The following is a 23,120-nucleotide window of genomic DNA, read 5'->3' as shown; positions in this document are numbered from 1 at the left end:
TTCCTATGTTTTAACTCTATTTGTATCATTTTAAGTTCTTTTTTTTAAAACAACACCCCCCTACTTACAGTGAATCCCAGATAGCTAGCAGATTCATTGTTTTCCACGCATGTTCTTATCTTTCTGGTTTGAAATTTATTCCCCTTTCCAAAATCTCTTGTCTTCCTTCAGGCCCAGCATCCCTTTGACCTCTATATCCATGTTGTGATAGCTTCCGCACTTGCTCATTTCTCATGGCCTCTGCTTTCCCTCATGCTCCCCCTTCCCTCTCCATATTTAGAAGTCCAGCTAATGCTAATAAGGTCCTATGCTAAATTCATTGATGAACTAAGTTATCTTCTTTTGTATAAATTGATACACATTTTCCATCCTTGTTATTTTGCCATCCACAGGCAACCAGTTTTTATACCTTCCACAAGGATAGCTACATGGAACTTCAGCTTTTTAGTTGCTTGGTGTTGTTCATAGAGTGCGATATCAGACACTTCTAAAAGGCACTGCCTTTTTGCCAGTTATGTAACTATAGTCAGAGTTATTTTATCACACTACTTCAATTCTTTATTTGTAAAACGGGGTAATATAGACCATACAGATATGGTATGAAGATTATGAATACATACATAAATATGTGTGTAAGGTGCTTATAATAGTAGCTGGTCTATGATAGGCATTCATCTATTTACATATTTATTTATTTGTTATTTTAATTTTTAAATTTACCATTCTTAAAAAATGTATTTACTGATTTATTTAAGTTTTTTCTTTTATAATTTGAAAGGCAGATTTACAGAAAAAGAAAAAAGAGAGAGAGAGAGAGAGAGAGATCTTTCATCCTATGATTCACTCCCAAAATGGTTGCAATGTCTGGATCTAGGTAGGTATGACGCTAGGAGCCAGGAGCTTCTTCCAGGTGTCCAGTGCAGGTGCAGGGACCCAAGGGCTTGAGCCATTGCTTTCCCAGGCCACAAGCAGGGAGCTGAATTGGAAGTGGAACAGCCGAGACATGCATCAATGCCCATATGTGTTATCTGCTGCAGGTGGAGATTAGCACACTATGCCAATGATCCAGCCACCAAATTCATGTATTTTAATCTTTGAAAGCAGAGATATCCAGAGAAAGATGTAATACTTGTTGACTCACTCTTCAGATTGCTCTAGCAGCCCGGGCTTGGATAGGTCACGTGCTGGGTGGCAGGGCCCAAGCCCCATTGCTTGCCCAGGTACGTTAGTTTGGAGCTGGGTCAATGGTGGAGTCGATGAATACAGAGCTAAATGAGAAGCTATAGACTGATAGAAGAAGACAAGGATGGACAACATACTAAATTGTTTTAAATGCACTAGAGCTAAACTTATAGCATTTTATTATTAAACTTATTTTACACTAATATAAACACTGCTATGAAAGATCTTATTATGAGAAAAAAGTAAGAATAACTCAATAATAAATCATGTGTTTGGATGTGAAAGTCTGTGACATATATTATGTTGCACATTATATTACAACTCAACAGATACTTGTAGATAGAAAAGCAGTCAGAATTTCTAGAAGAGAGCACATATTTACTTACTTGCCTTAGCAAAAATCAAGATTTATTGCCTTTCAAGATAAATTTTGACTAAATATTGACTTTAGGTTCTCAATCATTGTTTACTTGAAAGACCAATAATCTTGACACTTCTCAACCTAAGTTGGAACCTACTTGGTATTTATTAATTTATTTCACACGATTTATAATCCTAATAACAGCATTCCATGAGATTAAGCAAACATTGTAGAATTTAGCCAGTTTATGTTTTCAATCAGCAGTAGTTACTTGACACACCTTTTTTCTAACTTAAATATAGTATCATTAGCACTCTTATGACCTAGGCCCCACAAGTCAAAACTTACTTAGCTATTTAAATATTCAGTGCCAAAAAAGTTAATAGATAAAAGTAAAAAACCAAAACACATAATCACCAAACAACTTAAAGGATATCTTTAGATTTTAAACCAGTCAGTATTTAGTTTGGCTTTTTTGATTGCCTTAGCCAAGGTGATTATGCTTCATAGAGAGCCTGTCTTGGACAGTTGATGTCCCTTGGTTCCAGTCTCAGTCTCTGTGAACATATTGTGTGTAATACTTTACAACATTTGCCACATTGCTGTGCTGACAGGAAAATTCTTTAGTTGGGTACATGTATTTTGTTCAAGAGGAGTTATTTACTTCTGTTATATTCTTAAAGCCATAGCTGTCCTCACAACAGCTGCAGTCCATCCTACAAGTGCCAGCTTAAGTTAACCTAAATGTGTGTCAGCCACGGTAGGAACTGTTTCCTTCAGGTTTTATTTATAATTTTTAGTTGTCAGCCCTCTGTGTAGTGGAAATTTATGAGTCAATGTCTTGGCTAACAAGCAATGACAATTTCTCATATTTTGTCTCTCACTGATATAAAATTTTTAGATGAGCATAAAACAACTCTTTTCCGATGAACAGAAAGAAATGTTAGCCTAGCTTTCAGAGCAGCCAGTCAGTGTATTTCAGGATTGTGTTTGAGCATGTATATCCCTCTTATCTGTGAAGGTTTCCATCTCTGTGGAAAGGGCCTTAGAACCTTACAAAGGAAATCATCCCGAAGTGTTGCAATCTAAAGCAGGCCCATATGACTAAGTTATTATCTTCTACTTTTTGGGTCACCACCTTGCCCCAAAGACTGAGTGACTTAGATGCTTGAGACAAGAAAACTTTTAGGCCCAGATTGCCAAGTCAGTGTTTCTTAGTATAACCCTGTGCTCCTCATTCATATATGACTGTATGTATCTGTAGCATCAGTCCTACCATGTTACCTACAACTACATATATGCAGTCAGTCTCAGCATTATCTCAGCTCCACCCTCTACAATATGGAAGATGCAAGCCATGGGCCCCATTAGCTCTGCTCCCACTTCCTTTAATGGATACCAGAATTACATTGAACAAATGGCTCTGCCGTGTGCCAAACAATCCTTTGTTTAAACACTGTGCCCAGATCTGTGCTAATCCCGGACTGAATAAACAAAACTTTCAGTTATATGCCAGATGTAACACTTTGGTTTTTTTAAGTGTATGTTCAAAATTTAATCACTTAATGAGCCAATGATTATAGACTAAGCGAGGAAAGCTAAGTTCTTGATGACTTTTTCCCCCTAAGTCTAATAAAATGCCAAGTCTTTGAGCCTTCATTTCTGGTTTCCTTTATTTTGGAAAGTCTCGTATCAAGAGAATATGATCAAAGCCCAGGCCTTTGAGCAGCATTTTATGTGGTGCTTACCACAGCTTGCTGGACCTTGCCAGGACACAGTGGGAAAGGGAGATGGGGAAGGTGCCTCTCTCTTTCTGTGGACGTCTGTCCCTACCCCATGACTCTGAAAGTTGACAGGTGTTTTCCTCTCTTTATTCTTCATCAGAGCAAATGAAGCTGTGTCCTCTCAGTCTCTCTCTCTCTTTCTCCCTATTACAGAGACGCCTTGTCTTTGTTTTTCTTTGCCCATTTTGATTCTTAGAGCATTTTTACTTTCAAATACAAAACTCCTGAATTGACTTAATCACATTAGCTTGCTTTAAGATTCAGAAAGAAGCTAGCCTGACTGTCATGCCAGGGACGCAGTGGAGTGCAGTTGCAGCTCCTGTTGCTGCCGCCTTCTGCCCCCCGAGTTTTCCCACTGCTGCCCTGTGGAAGGAGGGCAAAGGAGGGAGCCGAGAAGCACAGAGAAGACGGTTGGCTCCTCCGCATAGTCTCAGCTTCTGTAACACCACATGGCAGCCACTTGAGCTCACCAGTACTTGTTACAAGAAAGATTGTGCTTTTGTGGAGATTTATGCCACAGTTTCTTTGGACCCCCAGCAACAGATTCTTCGGGGGTGTTTTAGTGAAAGGCCATTTGGGAAATGGACTGTACATGCAGAAAATGGGATTTCAGTTTAATTGTTACATTTGTTTCCAAAAGTGTATCTGAGGGGAGGCGAAGCTCTTCAGAGTGTGTTGTTCATTAGAGGTTTGAAGTGGGGTGGGAAGCAATGAGGGGGAAAAAAAAGGCCAGTGGATTCTCTTGTGAGATAGTTTTTTGTTCCTATGAATTGAATACACTCTGAAAAGTTTCAAAAAGAGACTAGGAGGAATGTTATTTGCTTTGATCCAACATGTGGAGTGTTCCCTACTACAAATGCCCTTTAATTTAGAAACATTGTGGAAATGTCCGTTTGAAAGTACATAAAAATACATGTAAATAAGCTCTAATTAGTTATTTCAATTAATTATTTTTTGTCTGTACTTCACAGATCTGTTTTTCTCCCCATAGTGTTGTTTTTCAGAGTCCAGCCTTGGCACCCTCCAAAAAGACATGTTTTTGTCACTGTATTTATTAAGAAAACACATTTTTGCCCCTGTCAAAAGCTTCACCATGATAAAGGAAAGTCCCAAATTGTGTATCTTTATGGGAGAACTATTGCAGACATTTTTAGTCTATGATTTACTAGCATGATATTAAAGGAAATCATGCAATTAATTGAAACAACAGGTGTTTCCTTCTTCAGATAAATGATGTGTGTTGTTTTTCTAGAAAATGAGTCTACGTTGGGCCACTAATGAACCTCTAATCTTCTTATCCAACCATCTTGTGTTCTTTCAGAGACAAATTTCTTGTGTTTGGGGGTTAAAAGTTTTGATTCTCTCTCAGTTGAATAGATCACTTCCCAGTGGAGGCAAGAATGCTCTGGAAAAACACTGGTAAAATGAGCTCAGGTTGTTTCTTACATGGCCAATTTCTAGAAATCAACTGAGAGCCTGAAATGTTGATTTTAGAAGCCTAGAAAGTAAACGATGTGACAAATAATGAGCTTCTCACTCAGCAGTGTGTGTACCCTCGGCACATTTTTTGAATACAGTCAGAATTTTATTAGAACTTGGAGGGACCTTGGAGGTCATCTGGAAATTAGGGGCGAAGTTTCAACATTTACCAAGAGTTCCTGTTGCTGGTGGATGCTCATTACAAATGCAGATTCCTGATCCTCACCCCAACTCAACAGAGACGGTCGGGGTTAGGAGGAGATGCATTTTTTAATCAACACCTTCAGAAAATTCAGATGCTCTTTGAATGTGGCAACCTTCCAGTTTAAGATATTCCCTGTATTTTGTGGTGAGGAAGATGAACTGGAAAGTTGTGTGGGCCAGGTTCACGAAGCCCAGGCAAGAACAGACATAGGCCTTGAGACTCCAGACTAGCACCTGCCTTTTTTTTTTTTAAGATTTATTAATTTTTTAATTGGAAAGTCAGATATACAGAGAGTAGGAGGGACATAGGAAAAGAACTTCCATCCACTAATTCACTCCCCAAGCAGCCACAATGGCTGGAACTGAGGCCATCTACAACCAGGAGCCAGGAGCCTCTTCCAGGTCTCCCATGCAGGGTCCCAAGGCTTTGGTTGGTCCTCTACTACCTTCCCAGGCCACAAGCAGGGAGCTGGATGGGAAGTGGGGCCACTGGGCTCGGGCCCTAGGACTTGCCCTTGTACTACATGTCCCAATCAGTCCCAAAACAGGCAAGTTCAAACATACTTCTGGGTTGGATAATTTTGGCACTGAGAGTAGAATAGCATGGTCCTAAATAAAGTTAAAAGGTAAAGACCCCCAAGGTCTAGAAATAGGAATTTATGTGCTATTGCTTTGGTCTAACTCAAAACCTGAATGAACCTTAGCCATATACTCCGTCTTTCTATAGTGTATCCAGACACCTATAGGAAGCTGTGAGCTCATTTTAGTTAGCTCATGTCCTTCACTCCCTATCATATTGGGTTGGACATGTGTGCTCAGTTGATATAAATATGTTTAGGCACTATTCTTCATTAAATGCACATGTATATTTTAATATTGCCGATATATGTTGCACCCAGAAAATTGTAATAAAACCAGTGAAATTATGGGTTGATAAGCCCAGTGGTACTTACTAAAGACTATATAAATATCTAACAGCTGCTTACTAACATTTATTGTACCAAAATATAAATAAACACAATGCTAAAATAACCTAATTTTGTTTTTCATCATTATATGATGAGAATTTTGGCTATAATTCTGAATCTCTATAAGATCATAATCTCCTTATAAAATATAAGAATGATCAAATTCTATTCAGTATCATTGTAGTGTTACATCAATTTAGCTGTCTACTGATTTTTAGAAACAGCAATATCCTAGTGTCCAGGTTCCGCAAAACTACTTCCCAGTTTTTATTGAACACATGTTTAATATGTAGTTCATAGAAAGGGCAACTGTTTTAATAAGGGGTACTAGTGAAAGTTGGCTACTGTGAGAGACGAGCAGACAAGAGGATCAGTTTTAGAACAGTCATGGGAAATTAAAATTTCTTTATGTAAATATGAGTGTACATGTGCCAAACAATACTGTTTATTATCCCATCAACATAAACATTTATGGGTTGTCTGCTATGTGTAAAGCTCTGTGTTAAGTGCTGAGGATTAAAAAAAGTGGGGGGGGGGAAGAAAAGAAAAGAAACAGGTCTGAGGAGTTTATGGTGTGATTCTGGCTGGACAAGCCCATAAAAAGGCAGGACAGCTCAAGGAGGCTCATGCTAAATGCCTAATGAGCAATGCAGCGGGTGAGTGCAGGAAGCTGCATTCCAGCAGTCACAGCCCTGTGATTATGACAATCTCCTCTGTCAAACAGAAGCCTGCTTGCTTCTTCCTCATCTTTCACACGTTTCTCATTCCTCAGCCAGTCAGGTAAACAGGAGTGGTTCTGGTTTGGTTACCACTCAGTAGCAGAGAAAACAGTCTTTCTAGGAAGGAGCAGATCAAGCTTTTGAAGATCAGGTTTTTAAACTAATAGATTTATTTGCTGTCTTTCCGTGCCTCTTGTATTTTAAGAACAGTAAGGTCCAACTCTTGCTGGAAGATGCGCTGTGAAACTATACTGATGCCATTTTACTTGTAACAAAACTGAAAGTTACATTGAATTGTGAAATTTTGATTCATGGAGTTTGTGAGAACCGTTGTCTTCTTAAGCTGACAGTTGATTACATAAATGTATTTGAACTTCTTGTAAGAGAACTGGGGTGCAGTATTCATTATTATAGTATTAGTATTACCAGTAGAGAGAGTAATTCATTTTTTGTACCTACATTATGAAATAGACTTTGTGTCAGAACTCTTTAATAAATATTTTGACATCCAACCATAAAATAGGCCAAATGGAAGGATCCCTAAGATCAAAACTGTTTATCAGAAATTCTGGAATAAATGGTGCTGTTCTTATATGCTTGATTACCTTTTCTGGGGCTTGCAGAATTTTATCCTTGGGGTTGATAGGAACAGGATTTCCACAGTCATCAGTAGAAGGTAGGCAGTTCATCCTATCTGAAGAAGCACAATGGCTTCTTTACAGTAGGGCCGTGATTATTACCAGGACTGTATTCACAGAATCATGGACTTTCTTGGCTATGAAAAGGCAGTAACAGTCATGTGCAGGTCACCAATGGCCTTGAGCAATGAGCAAGATTTGTTAAGTAGAGAACTTAGAAGAGGATGTTGTGTAAGAAGTGATATGTACAATGTATGGAATGAAATGAAACCTGTTGTGTTTATTTGAAGCACAATATGGTGAGTTCTGTGAGTGGAACAAAAAGGTGCTACTCCCATGGGGAGTGGGAGGGAAAGTTGCAAAGGTGAAATGGGGCTGAAGGCCAAATTCCTTAATGTTGATTTTGTAAGCAAAGGAAGGATACATTATCAGTTTTAGGATCATTTTAGCCTTCTCAGCCAAATCCAAACTACCTTTTTATTGGCAGGGTAACATTGCATAAAATATTTCATTTAGTGAAAATCATGGTTTTTTTTATATGTAAAGTAGAGCTGTTAATATCTTCCTCATTGGAGTTATGCAGATTAAGTTAGATCCTGTAGGAGAAGTGCCCAGACAAGTGCCTGTTGTAAACAAAATTTCTGAGCAGGCAGCTGAAGAGGTAAAGATGGAATTGAAAGCAAACTGACAGCAGCAGCTGAGATGCAATCAGAAGAGACCAGAGGTAAAGCACCAGTCAGGTGACACAGAAATCCCTCTGAAGGCAAAAGGGGTGTGGGTTGAGAGATTAGGAAGAAAGCAACACATCTGTGTATGTGTTCTCTACAAACTCTTGCCTGTTGCCAGTTTTTTTTAGCTTGAGATTGGTACAGCAGCAATCATGAACTCTTTGTTTTGTTTTGACCAGGGTGCCAACGATCCATTGGTCTTTCAAATGGAAAAGCCAAGGTGTGCAATTACAGTGGGTGGTATTACTGCAGCAACTGCCATGTGGATGACAGCTTCCTCATCCCCGCACGCATAGTCCACAACTGGGATACTTCAAAGTACAAGGTAGGTGTGAACATTGGGCTCTTAATAATAATAATGTAGGTGTTCATTTGTTGTCAGGTGGATCATAAAGATAACAATAAGAAAATTTGAAGTTAATTTGATAGCCTCATAAAAGCTACAAGATCTTTTCTAATAGCACTTATAGATTTAGCTATTTAAAAGCTTCTTAGCTATGATTCTTATTTAAAAAGATATGTATAGTGCTTTTAGTTTTGGGGCCTTGATATTTAGCTAAGAGCTAAGTGAGAGCTAAGGGAAAAATCTGGTGGTGCGAGAAAACTTCCTACTGTTTTTTATTTTATTTTATTGTACAATTCCATAGGTGCAGAGATTTCCCTTAACTCCTCCCTAAATCCCTCCCACTGATATACTCTGTATTGTTACAATAGTATAGTCCTTCATAAGCAGTCATAAATCTGTCATTCTGATATTTAAGTGTATTAAGTGATATTTAAGTGTATTAAGTGACATTTCAGGTACAAACAATGTGAGAGTCCAGCATCCTGTTGTCAAGGTATATTTAACAGATTCACTGGGGGTCCATGTTTGATTTGGAAGTAGAGATGCATACTGTATTGTATCTCCACATCTGGATATGATAATCTCTATTACACTGTAGGAATAAAAAAAAATTTACAATGCCGTGATGTTGTTTAACACTCCTATTGTTTCTTTTTTATTATTATTATTTATTTAATATTAATTGCATTGCATTATGTGATGCAGTTTCATAAACTCTGGGATTCCCCCTACCCCTCCCCATACCCTCCTCCCATAGTGGATTCCTCCAATTTGGTACAATATTACAGTTTAAATTCAGTCAAGATTCTTTCATTGCAAGCATATACTAAGCATAGAGTCCAGCATCTTATTGTCCAGATACATCAATGGTTTCTTGGGGAGACTATCTCTGGTCTGAAGGCAGAGCTGGCAGAATATCATCCCAATCAATTAAAAAGCACAACATAACATCAACAACAATTTACAACATTATGGAATTATTTGGCATGGTATTGAGTAACCATTATGTTAAAAAAAAATGCAGGTTCTTAACCACATCCTGTGACTACTTCATTGACATTTCAATTTTAGTTCATATACAACTAGCTTCTGTACACCTTAAAATGGCTATAGGGTAGTATTCAGCTGTCTCGTGTCAATTTTCATTTTAGTAACTCTTACTGTTTCTTACTAGATTACAACACTCAGGGAAGATAAAAAATGGGAAAATAGCAAATGCATAAGCATGATACTTATCTTTGGAGAGGACTTATACAATCAAAGGCATTTCTTTTGGTAGACGTACGTTCCTGCTTATGTGAGTGTCAGCCTTCAAGCAAATCCAGCCCACAGAACTGGAAACATGAGAGAAGGCAGGTGGGCTTCTGGCCAAGGTCCACAGCAGAGAACAATGCCCTGAGCCTTCTTCAGGCCTTCACCTGGGCTGGTGTTTATTGCAAAAGGGAACTGAATGAGATGAGTAACCATGTGCTAATGGCTTTGCAAAGGGTCTGCTAACAGCCAAGCAGGATATGCAAGAAGTAAAAATAGCAGGCTTAGTAGCTGCAAAAATGCAAGTCAATAGAGAGGGCAAAGATCCTAGGTATACTGGACTACTCCAACTTTTAAGGGCAGAGAGGGACCAGCAAAGGAGGCCATGAAGGAGTGAGCAGTGAGGTAGAAGAATTCCAGGGTATCTGACAAGCCACTTGAAGAGCGTTTCCAGATGAATTGTGACAGATGCTGATGGGTCAAGTAAGATGAGCACTGAGAATTGACCATTGACTTTAGTAATGTGGAGGTAATTAGTGATCTTAATGAGAGCAGCTTGAATGGAGTGGGGGAGCAAAGGTCTGATTGGAGTGGGTTCAACATAGAATAAGGAGAGAAATAAAAGACAAGAATAGGGGACCCTTGTGAGAAGTTATGCTGTTAAGGGGAAGAGATAGGGACGGAAAAAATAGCTTATTTTCTATTTTGATGTGAACTGTTCAGGAGAGAGGAGAGGTGTTAGAATGATGTTACAGTGAAGATATAATCAGGTAGGAACTAAGAAGTTTGGCCTCTGCTTTAAGTATGGAATAAAAGAAAACACAGAGGGGCCCAGAGCAGTAGCCTAGCTGCGCCTTGCACACATCGGGATCCCATATGGGAACCAGTTCTAATCCCGGAAGTCCTGCTTCCCATCCAGCTCCCTGCTTATGGCCTGGGAAAGCAGTCAAGGATGGCTGAAAGCCTTGGGACCTTGTACCCGCATGGAAGATCCAGAAGAGGCTCCTAGCTCCTGGCCCTGGACTGGCACAGTTTTGTCCATTGTGGCCGCTTGGGGAGTAAATCAATGGACAGAAGATCTTCCTCTGTCTCTTCCTCTCTGTATATCTGACTTGCCAGTAAAAATAAAAATAAATCTTTAAAAGAATAGAGAAAACAGAATCTTTGGACTGAGTGCCAGTGAGTGGGTAGGTGGGTAGGTTGCCCTTTATTTGCATCAGTAATTTTCATCAAATTCATTCATTGTCCGTGATCTGAAAGAGATTAAAGACCCAGACCTACTCACTCTGGGAAGTACCTTTACCATTGACTTCACAGAGAAAATAGGAGTGTTAGGCAATAATTCCATCGACCTAAAACATGGTCTATATCTGAATCTTGCACATGGTTCTTCTCCCAGCCACGGAAGGAACATACTCTTCTTCTGATGGCTTGTTCCTTTGCTTCTGCTTGTGGTCTCAGTCCCTCTCCTTGCGGTTTGCCGCACCGTGTTCACCCTTGACAGTTTCTTTTTCTGCTGGACGTTTTGATGTGTACTGTTTGACCAGTTGGATCATGTTCTGCTTGAATTCCCTGGGTTTTCTTCCTGGTTCCAATGCTCCTTTCTCAATCACTTTCTCTGATTTCTGTCTTCTCCCTGTATCTTTAATATTAGAATCCTGTAAGGTTCATCCTTTCACTTCCTTCCCCACTTTATACTCTTTCTGTTTCGTGACCCACTTTTGTGGTTTTCACTACCAGAACTCATACAGTGATAGTTTCTGCTTTCATCAACAGCTCCAATTTTGGTATTGAAATCAAGGTCTTCCATTGCTAATGGGCAACTTTAGTCTTCCAAATATGTGGGTTGGTTAACTGTCTTGTTTGGCATTTCTAACCTTGCGCAGTCAAGGGAGTAGAATTTGGCAAATGCGGGAATCTAACCTCACTGGATCACTAGGGAGTTAGGGTTTTATTACATGTCTTACTCATGAAGCAGATAACATAATCCTTCTACCTGGTATGACTGGAAGCTTTTGTGTTTCTTCAGGCAGACATTGTGACATCTGCCTTGAATGACCCTTCCATGAATGGTGCTTCCTTGCAGAAACAGCCTGTTTTTGTGCTTCCTTACTGATAGCTGAGGCTCACTTGCCTTGTGACTGGGAGAAGTTTGCATGGCCCTGTTGCTGTCCACTCGTTGGAATCTCTGAGGTCTACAATAAACATGGAAATTATAAGTGACCAGTCAACCTGCCTCCTTTCCTATGTGCCTGGGCAGCTTTCTTTTGATCTGCTCAGTGACCACTCAAATCTTCACTGTCTTGCCTCCTATTTAAAGGAGAAAATTGATATCATGAGATATGAACATAAGTATCTATAATTCTGTATTTGTACCTTTCCTTATTGCTTGCCATTTTACGTATTTATTTTTAAATTCTGATTTATTTATTTGTATTTCTTATTTGAAAAGCAGAGAAATGCACAACAGAGAGAGAAATCTTCCATGTTTTGGTTCATCCCCTAAATACCTGTGATGGTCATGGCTGGGCCAGGCCAAATCCAGGGACCTGGAGCTCCATCTCTATCTCCCACAAGGATGTTAAGACTCAAGTACTTGAGCACCCCTGCTGCCTCCCAGGGAGTGCCTGATCAGGAAGATTGAATTGGAAGCAAGCTGACCTAGTACTTGGACCTAGGCACTAGGGTAGGGGATGTCTGCATTCCAAGTGACATCTTAACCATTGTGCCAAATACCTACTCCCTCTTCTATTTTGGAATAAAGCAGACACTTTTCATGTCTCATCCTTCTGCAAGACCTCCAGATGTTTCTAACCGTCTGGGGAATCCCTGCTTATTCTTCCTGAGTGAATACCAGCATGTCCTCCTTGATAAAAGCGTATGTGGTTCCAACCTCTCCCCCAATTTGATGCAGTTTACTTGCTGCTCTGTGCCATCATGATGCCATGTGTGACTATTGAACATTGCATTTTTAAAGAATTAATAGCAGGAGTTTGGCATTAAATAGGTATTTGTCCAAATCATCCTCTTACCTCTTTGTTCAGAATTATAAAGCTACTCTTTAAAAAAAAAAAAAGATTTATTTTATTTGAAAGTCAGATATACAGAGAGGAGGAGAGACAGAGAGGAAGATCTTCCATCCAATGATTCACTCCCAAGCAGCCACAATGGCTGGAGTTGCACCAGTCCAAAGGCAGGAGCATGGAGCCTTTTCTGGGTCTCCCACACGGGTGCAGGGTCCCAAGGCTTTGGACTGTCCTCTACTGCTTTCCCAGGCCTCAAGCAGAGAGCCAGATGGGAAGTAGAGCTGCCGGGATTAGAACCGACAACACACATATGGGATCCTGGAGCTTGCAAGGTGAGGACTTAAGTAGCTAGGCGACACTACTCTAAATATCTTATGGTACACCCCATGAGGATTAAAAAAAACACCTTAGAGAACGAGTTAAGTGTATGCCCGAGGAGTGGCCCAATGGACAGAAACTACAAGAGGGGAAGGCAGCGCAACTGGGAATCTGCTACAGATTCTGGAAGGAGGAAGTACCATTGGTGCTGGGACCTGTGAGCTCCCTGGGAAGAAAGACAAGCATGGTGGGACTAGCACTCAGTATGCAGCCAAAGAGCAGGAGGGTTGGACGTGAAGCCACGGAACTCAGACTTGGATTCCTCCTTCTCATTTGCCTTTTTCTGCTTCTGTTGTGTGGTCTCTGGGTCACTTTGTTTTATCATATCCTTGTTCAGACAGGCAAGCTCATGATGGCTACTGCAAGTCTGGGTAGCAGTAGTGGCTCTGGCCTGCCTCCATTGCATTCCTTGTTCTCTGTGACATTGTATTTCTACTCTTTATTAGATGCTTGATGTGTAGGGCCAAATTATTCATGCTTCTCTGAGCCTCAGTTTTCCTATCTATAAAAAGAGTTTAGATTGTGTTGGCTCAGGTTTTGGCTTTGTCGCTTGTTAGCTGTCCAACCTGGACAAGTTAATCAGTCTGTGTTTCCATTTACTCATCTGTAAAATAAGGTTAGTAACACCTCATAGAGTTCTGTTGGTCAAATGGGCTAGTTTTTGTAAAGTATGCCTGGAACACAGTATGCCCCAAAGAGACCAGTGTTGTTATAATTCATATTCAAGTATTTACCTGGGAGAATTGTGTGAATTTGGGTTTTAGAAACACTTAGCGAATGACTGTAATGAATACTTGCTGAGTGGGAGATGCGATTGCTTTTGTTGACATCATATTCATATGACAGCTGTTGGTTGGACTTTTTTCTCTATAAAGATATGCTCCCTGAATACAAGTAGCATGTCTCAGCATAATTCTGACACACAGTAGGTAAGGAGGAATGCACTTGGACACCACAAACTCAGCATGCACCAAACTGATTTGAATCATGTTCAGCAAGTATCCCCCATCATATAATCACCTGCCTTGTTGAATCCCCGCTGCCAGAGCAGGGAGCCATCCTGGACCCCGCCCTCTGTCACATCTGCCCTGTGTTGGCAGTTAGTAGGGACACACAGATTTATGCCCTGCATTTTCACCCATGAGATCATGCTTTTCCCACCACACTCACCCATACCCTGACCAAAACTCAGCATCCCTCAACCAATGTTTCACCCCTCTTGGCTGATGCAATATTTTAAAAAAAACCTCCTTCTTACTCTTAGTTTCTTCTTTAAGATGCAGGGACTAGTCACAACTATTTCATAAGGTTGCTGCTTACTAAAATGATCATTCACAGAAAAGTACTCAGACAGTGTATATAATAAACCCTCAGTTTAGGTCGCCTTTTCTACAAAATAAATGCAGTCCCCTCAGCCTAACAGGCAAGACGTTTTGCAGTGTTAGTCACCACCTGCCTTTCTAGCCCATTCCCACATTCTCTTTGTTAAGACCATGTGCATTCCTATTCCCTAGTCATGCCAGCCTGTTTCACACCTTGTCTTCCTCTTGCCCTCACACAAAACAGCAAATCTGAACATGCAACTTAAAACATTGCCTTTTCTGATATTTTTCCCCTTCCTCTCCACCAGAGTGTTATCTTTCTCTCCTCTGCATCTTGTATTTGACACTCTGGGTATAGGCTATAAATATATTTGCCGTGTGTGTATTAGATAAAAACATATTTAGAAGGAAAGAGAGCTAGTTGAGTTCAGTTTAATGGGTTTAGTAGATTAATCAGCCTGGGGTAGCCTTTTGATAGCTAAGTGAGGTACATGGAATGCAAGTGAAAGGGACAGGCCCAGCCCCTTGATCCATTCGGAACTTGGGTTGGTAGCACCTGCCTGCAGAGAGCGCCCCAATTAGTGGGACAAAAGCAGGGAAGATAGCACTGATTAAGGAAAATGGAAAAGGCAGGCATGGCTCATGAAGGCTTGAAATCAGTGGGGAGAGATGCAGGACTCTTTGCAGGAAGCTCAAAGGACTAGAGAATCCATCAGTGTAGCCATTATTGATCTTGGAATCTACCAAAAGCAGGGTGTTTTGTTGTAGGGCTTATTCAGGTGACCAGATTTGCTCCCACGAAGATGGGTAGCTCATTCAAGGCATGCATTAGGGACATGCACTTGATCCACATTGGACATGAGGAGGATCTCCTTTGCCGGGCCACTCTTTCCCAGGTTCTCTGTGGGCCAGTAAGGATTTTAGAGTGAGAACTGCATGCTATCTGGATCATCTCTTCCTGGCATGAACTCGCTCAGTTCCATTTAGTTCAGTATCTGTCTGTTCTCAGGCTCCAGGATTTAACTTAATGTGCCTAATTGTGAGGGTCAACTCAGACCTATCAATTTTCAAGTCCAGACGTTGTCTGTTACATCTGCCTGCTATGCCTAAAGCGAAGTGACTGGCTACAACATCCCTTTAAAAGAAGGAAAAAGGAATGGTTTTGCAGAGCAGAATAAAAGCTGTCATCTTAAGCATTTGCTTGTCTGCCCTGTGGAGTATTAATAATCCTAATTAATTTTAAGGTAGAATCTCATCTGTTTCCTGGTGTCCTGCAGATTAAATGGTGCTCTTAGATTAGGAGGTAGCTAAACCCCATCGTGAATTCTAAAGACATTTTCTAACACTACTCTAGGAAGATAACTTTCCCTTGGTCCCTGTTCAAAAGTATCAAGCGTAACGAAGAGATAGTAAGGACCTCAGACGGCCTCAGCTCTTTCTAAATATTTCCACTTAGCTGTGCTTTATTAAAACATTTTTTTTGTATCCCAGCCTGAACATCCACATTCCATTTTGCAAGGGGTTTTCCACGTTACAGAAAGCATTTTCTATCTCTACATCTTGAAAGGCATTCAAGGCAAGCCCTACTCCCTGATGGGGAAAAGAAAAAACAAAACACTTGGTCAGAGCCGTTTGGTGATTTTGAGAACAAATTGTAACTAAACTCAAGGTTTCCCAAGTCCTTTTCCATTAACACACAGTGCTAATTTTAATAGGACCAAGAGGTCATATGGAAGACTTTGGCTATTTTTTTTTTCCCCAACAGAGATGTGGATAGCTATTGGAAAGAAGAGTTTTACCAGAATGTGTGGTTATAGCACATAATTATGGAAGCTTTTTCCTTTCCTGATTTTTATTCTCTAAATGTTCAGTGATGTAATTGTATTTCTTTTATAATTTTGTAAGATGTAACTCACTGATATATTGTACTTGAGAAAATACATATTAGAAATTAATCTGTTTACTGTTCTTAAAATTTCCCTCCCCAGATGCACACCCCAAGTGACCCTTTTAACGCCTCAGAATGATAAATATAATGATTGTTCTGTTTTCTGGTAAATGACCTCAGAGTTTAATGTGCTGAGGGGAGATGTTTTCCCTGAATATTTGGGATTTACACTGCTTTACTTTTATTCCTTGTTCTTGTTTTGGATATTATATAGTATAGTTTAGTGTGGTATAAGATTCAAATAGTGTGAAAAGGCATGCATATATAATTCCCTTCTGCCAACCCTTCTTACCTTTCATAAACAAATTGCTTCTTTCTTGCGTATTCTTCCAAAAATATATTACTTACAAATTTTTTCTCATAAAGATAGCAGTAAACAATATAGCATAGACTATATGCGGAAAGCTTTCCTCTATTTAGATCATAAAACTCTTCCTTGAACTTTTTACATTTATTTACTTATTTTCAACTGCTTTCCCAGGCCACAAGCAAGGAGCTGGATGGGAAGTGGAGGCACCACCAGTACACAAACCGGAGCCCATCTGGGATCCGGTGCATGCAAGGCGAGGACTTTTGCTATGTGAGGACCAGTCTGCTGCACTGGGCCCTGTTTTTTTGTGTTTTGTTTTTTGTGTTTTGTTTTTATAATAATTTATGTAAAAGGGTTGGAGACAAAGACATTTCCCATCTCTGGTTCACTCCTAAAATGGTGAGGCCAGGAAATCTAGAATTTTGTCCAAGTTTTCCATATGGGTTACAGGGACCCAAGTACTTGGATAATCATAAATTGCCTTCCCAGGCAAATTAATAAGAACCTGAATTGGGAAGCAGAACAGCTGGGACTTTGTAATGTGAACACTCTAGCATGGGATAGTAGTGTCACAAGTGGTAGCCCACTGGACTAGGCACAGTGCTAATCTCTGGTTGTGTTTCTGCCTTGAATCTCCTTGTAGCCACCATTGTTCCCTTGGTACAATTATATGGCAAATGTTACCTCTGTTGGCTACCCTTCCTTTTTTTTTTTTTAATCTTTACTGATTCTAAGGATGTTGTGAAGTTAGAAACAAATAACCAAGCTATTAGAAGGAATTGTATCTAAAGTGGAGTGTAAGGTCCAAGGTCATGGTTAGAATATTATAAATTACTTACTTAACTATTACTGTTCCTGACATTGGAGACATAGTCCCTGCTCTCATGAATGCTCTTAGTCCAAGATAAAGAAAATAGCCAAATGCATAAAGAAATGATTTTTAGATACATAAAATGTCACTGCATCTTAGTTTCTGTTTTACAGCTAAATGCACGCCAGTATACTCCTTAATTACATTATAGACGAATCTCCGTTTATAGTCTACTTGCTTTCTGTTAGGAAGGGCAGAAAAGGGCCTAGAATCTTTTATAGAACTGGTAGGTTATGATAGAGTAACTTGAAAATTAAAAGAACCATCACTTATACTCTCTAGACTACATTTCTATTTTCTTTCTTTTTCTAAATATATATATGTACACACACATACATGTACATATATATGTATATATGTGTGTGTATCTTCTATTTATCTGAAAGTCAGAGCAACAGAGAGTGGCAGAGATCTTCCATCTGGTGGTTCACTCTGCAACTGTTCACAACAGCTGGGATTGGGCCAGGCAAAAGCCAGAAGGCCCAAGCACTTAGGTCTTGTTCCACTGTTTGCCTAGACGCATTGGCAGGGACCTAGATTAGAAGTGGTACACCCAGGACTTGATTCAGTATAAGATGCCAGCATTGTGGATGGTGACTTAACTTGTTATGCCACAGCTTCAGGCCCTGGAAATGTTTTCTCATCTGTTAAGTATAAGTCGTGGGCTAATTGAATGTTTCTCAACAAGAACTCCATGAAGCATCAGTGGGTGTTATTAGTCCTCTGTAGGAAGGCTACAGATAGGCAGTGTTAGGAAAGCTACAAAAGAATAGCGCAGGGGAATACAGTGCAACAAGCTCCCAGTGTGGCAGAGGCACGGGGTGCGTTAGAGGTAGGAGCCTTGCCTCCAGTTGGTGAGCAGACCCAGGCTCACTTCTCCTCCCGCCTGTCTCTCAGAAGTCCTGCGCAACCCGAAGCAGTCCTCAAGTAGATGGGTTTGGAAAGTAACTGGGTGAGGCAGGTTTTCTTGAGTACAGAAATCTCAGAGGTTTTGTTTTACCCGATGTTTTTAATTCTTATTCATTTAACTTATTTGTGTAGTACAGAGTTAATTTGAGATCTGTTGTATTCACTGAGTGATGATCAAAACAGATTACTTAGCATGTCCATCTCCTTGAGCCCTAAGCAAGTTTTTGATTACCATGTGATGATTGTTCATATTATGGGAGACAGTGCAATATTTCAATAAACATGTTTGATGTGTACTGATCAAATCGAGGTGATTAACAGCTCCTTCTCCTTTCCTCAGACTTTGAATATACTAACATTCTACCCTCTGCATGACCAAGGAAAGATCTTGTTGGCTCTCAGAATATCCTTTTTTGTAAGGGGCTGATACTTCTTAGAGCACAAATTAAGGAAAAACTAAGCTAGTTTATCTTCACCAGTCTTTGCTATTCTGAGAGCCTATGTTTGATTCTGGTTTATTTCCTTCCTTTAATGAAAAATGAATCCTCCCCGTGACTGTCCCCACCATTATATGATCCCTATATCATTGTCTGTGGTCTTACAGCCCCTCTGCCTCATTATTTTCCTGGGACTGCCTAGGAACAAACCAAACCACCATTCCAAAACACCTCTCTCAGGATTAGGCAAACCACAATGTTTGAAAACTTTGCTTTTAAAAAGTAGTTGTCGGGCCCGGCGGCGTGGCCTAGCAGCTAAAGTCCTCGCCTTGAACACGCCAGGGATCCCATATGGGCGCTGGTTCTAATCCCGGCAGCTCCACTTCCCCTCTAGCTCCCTGCTTGTGGCCTGGCAAAGCAGTTGAGGATGGCCCAATGCTTTGGGACCCTGCACCCTTGTGGGAGACCTGGAGGAAGCTCCTGGCTCCTGGCTCTGGATCGGCACAGCACCAGCCGTTGCGCTCACTTGGGGAGTGAATCATCAGACGGGAGATCTTCCTTTCAGTCTCTCCTCCTCTCTGTATATCTGACTTTCCAATAAATAAATAAATCTTTAAAAATAAATAATAAATAAATAAAAAAGTAGTTGTCACCAGCTTAACAAAAGACATGTTGTGTCTGAGTCTGTACCCTTGACATTTAATAGTTCAAATAACACATGTTTACTTATAAGTAAATGTGCATATATGGCAGATTTGGCCACTGTTAGTTTGTAGCTAACTATAGTTTATCGTTAACTATAATGTATAACGTAGTGGCTGCCTCACTTCCAATCAAGCTCCCTGCTAATGTGCCTGGGGAGGCAGCAAAAGAGAGCGCAGCTGCTTGAGCCCCTGCACCCATGTCGGAGACCAGGTTGGAGTTCTAGGCTCCTAGCCTCATTCTGGTCCCACCCCAGCCATGGTGGCTGTTTGGAGAATGAACCAACAGACGGAACATCTTTCTGTCTGTCTCTCTTTCTCTATGTAACTCTTTCAATGAAATAAAATACATCTTTTAAAAAAAAGTGAAAGAATTACAGAGAGGAGGAGACACAGAAAGGAAGGTCCGTCTGCTGGTTCACCCCCTAAGTGGCTGTAAAGGCTGCAGCTGCGCTGATCCAAAGTCAGATGACAGGAGCCTCTTCTAGGTCTCCCACATGGGTGCAGGGTCCCAAGGCTTTGGGCCGTTCTCTACTGCTTTCCCAGGCCACAAACAGGGAGCTGGATGGGATAAGTGGGGCCATAGGGATTAGAACTGGTGATCATGTAGGATCCCAGTGCATGCAAGGCAAGGACTTTAGCCACTAGGCTACTGCACCAGGGCCCCAGAGAGGGATCTTATCCCCCCCCAAAAAAGAGTGCTAATCAAAACCAGTCATTAAAAATGAAACAAAGGGCCCGGCGCGGTGGCGCAAGTGGTTAAAGGTCCTCGCTCTTGCACGCCCGGGATCCCATATGGGCGCCGGTTCTTTGGGAACCTGCACCCGCGTGGGAGACCCGGAAGAGGCTCCTGGCTTCAGATCGGCATAGCATCGGGCCCGTTGCGCTCACTTGGGGAGTGAATCATCGGACGGAAGCTCTTCCTCTCTGTCTCTCCTCTCTGTATATCCGCCTTTCCAATAAAAAAATAATAAAAATAAATCTTAAAAAAAAAATGAAACAAAGTATTGGGAGTATCAGATTAATCCATTTGCAGCTGACTTTAAGTAGAGTTTTTATTTGTCTCAGAAACAGCCCTTAACTGATGTTTTTCATAATTTTGATTGGTATGAGGACAGTAGCACTTGGTTGGAACTTACTCAGTGTTCACAAATAACTCATGTAATATTTATCATACCAAGAAAGAAACTTTCCCTCACATCAGAACATCATTGACTTCTTGTCTTTATTTTTTTAACCATTTTCTGTTTTTTAAAAATGTTTTCATTTCTAGTTGAGTTTGAGAGTGGCATCCTTAAGCCACGGTGGAGAACTTAGGAAACTAGTGGGGACTATTCTGTTTTGCAGAATTAACATTTCATGCCAAATTTGAGTTTCTTCCGAAATGCCTCACCAACTTTAGTGGTTGATTCACAAAAGCTTGAGCCAGTGCTCAGCCTTGCTGCCAAGAGAGGCCCGCGTGGCAGGGCTTTGTTGACATGCAGAGCAGCAGTGGGGGTCCCCAGGCTGGCATGTGCTCCTTGCTAGTTGGTAGTCTGGGAACTCACTGCATTCTGTGGCAGTGAGACGACCCCTGTTTTTATTTTTTGTAATTTCAGTTTATGAATCCTAATGTCAGTGGCTGCCATCCCATTTGTCTCCCTGCTTTTACTGTCTCTGTAAAAGATTCTGTTTTTTTTCCCCCCTTTTGGAGCTTAAGTACCACCTGAAGAGAGAAGCCTTTTAAGGCCTGGGAGACTAAGCAGTGCCCTTTGTCCTTCTGTTCACCTACTAAAAGGTAGCCCTGTTAGCCTAATTCAGCAGGGCAGCTGACTCAGTATAAACACTGCCCAATAGAGCCAGAAAGACTAATTGAATTGTACAATACATCATTTTTTAACAACAGTTTCAAGTGGATTGTACTTCATTTTCCAGAACACCATTAGTTTTTTCCTTATTTAAGATATTTAAATACAGCAAATATTTAAACATGATAAAGAAAATATTTAAACTCGATCCTGTCTTTTCCCACTCAGCTGTGAGCTACCTGAGGACCACAGGGCCAAGCCTGTTTCAGCCTTCCCTGGTGCCCACTGCAATATCTGGATTGTTCCTTGAGAACCAGGGGGGGAGTTTATTTAGTTCTGCTACTTTGGAATAACTATTGTTTCCTGCCTGATTCCACAGTTGGAGGTTTTAGTGAATTTTGAGTGTGTGGATTTGGGACATGGACTAGCAAAGGCTGTAAGTTTTTTTAAGTCTATAACCGCAGAGGATGCCATATACCACATAATACAACAGATACCTCACAATACTTGCTTTTTGGGAAAAAAAACATAAAGCCTTGCAAGCACTTACTGTAAGGAACATAAACTTGTACATGATACGTGATCTTCATACTATAAACAGATGATAATATTGTATTTCATGCATGTATGTAAGACATTCATGTTTTTAGGCCCTATACCATAACCATGCACTCAGTTATCAAATGTACATGTTAGAGGTTTTGTTGTGTCTGCCTATTACAGTCTTGTCTCTTGTTCCCTTGCCCACCTAGTGTATTTCTTTCTAGACCAGATATATTACCTGCCTCTCCAGGCCGACCTTGACCACTAGCTCTCCTCCTGCTGGAGAGTAGGTTTCTCCATCCCTTCCTTTAAGAGACCACTGGGCTTCATTGTACTGCTGTCACTGCAGGTCAACAGGCTTCATGCTGCATGTTGGTTTTGTTCTCTCTTTTTGACTCATACTAAACAGTGAGTCCCTGAAGTAGACACTGTATCTTTCTTAGCCTCATTAATATGTGATCCTGAAGTGTGAAGCACAGTGGGTTTCCAGGATTGGATTTTTAAAAAAGACTTATTTATTAATTAATTTGATGGTTACAGAGACACAGAGATCTTGCATCCACTGGCTCACTCCCCAAAAGGCCGCAGTGGCCATTTCCACTGTTTTTCCAGACACATTAGCTGGGAACTGAAAAGGAAGTGGAGCAGCCAGGGCTTGAACCTAATTCATATGGGATGCTGGAGGTACAGGCCAAATCTAAAATCACTGTGCTATAAGTTGTCCTCTCAAATTCTTTTTAATAAGCAAAATTGCTTGTTTATTTTAATGTTGAATTTCAGTTTTGCTACTAGAGATGCTTTAGTGGAGATTTTTAGAAGAGTTTTTATCTTCCTTAAATAGAAACTGAACCACCTCTTTTTAAGTATATTCCTTATCAATCCACATTTCAGTATCAGTGAATTTTTAATGTAGAGTCCCAAACATTACCCCATTTATACATCAAGCTGTTCCTTCTGTAGTAAGAATGCATTGCATGATTTACTATTTTTTAAAAGGAGTTGTTTTATAAAATATTGTGAAATATATGTTTATGCAGTTTTTAATCACCATTACTGCTAAAAGTCTTACTGAATTTTTTTAAAATTTCGTGTTTTACCATAATTATAGATTCACAGGAGGTCGCATAGTTAGTACAGACGGTCCTGTGTACCTTTTCACTCCATTTCCCCCATTGGTTACATCTTAGAAAGCACAATAAATAGAAATCCCAGGGGTTTGACGTCAAGA

At 40.4% G+C, this 23,120-nt stretch overlaps 1 protein-coding gene across 4 annotated transcripts in view; it reads left to right on the top strand.

The window, feature by feature from the left end:
• The window catches only part of PLEKHM3 (pleckstrin homology domain containing M3), a 202,224-nt gene that overhangs the window by 78,461 nt on the left and 100,643 nt on the right, over positions 1-23,120 (top strand). For all 4 annotated transcript variants that reach the window (XM_040984565.1, XM_040984564.1, XM_040984566.1 and 1 more), the window contains exon 4: positions 8,243-8,388. In XM_040984565.1, coding sequence (XP_040840499.1) covers positions 8,243-8,388 — 146 coding nt within the window. The remainder of the gene's footprint in view (positions 1-8,242; positions 8,389-23,120) is intronic.

This window comes from Ochotona curzoniae, unplaced genomic scaffold, assembly GCF_017591425.1.
Source record: "Ochotona curzoniae isolate NIBS_2020 unplaced genomic scaffold, NIBS_Ocur_1.0 contig_4148, whole genome shotgun sequence".
NCBI classification, from domain to species: Eukaryota; Metazoa; Chordata; class Mammalia; order Lagomorpha; family Ochotonidae; genus Ochotona; species Ochotona curzoniae.
The sequence above is the reverse complement of the archived record's forward strand: the minus strand, read 5'-3'. Positions and strand labels throughout refer to the sequence as shown.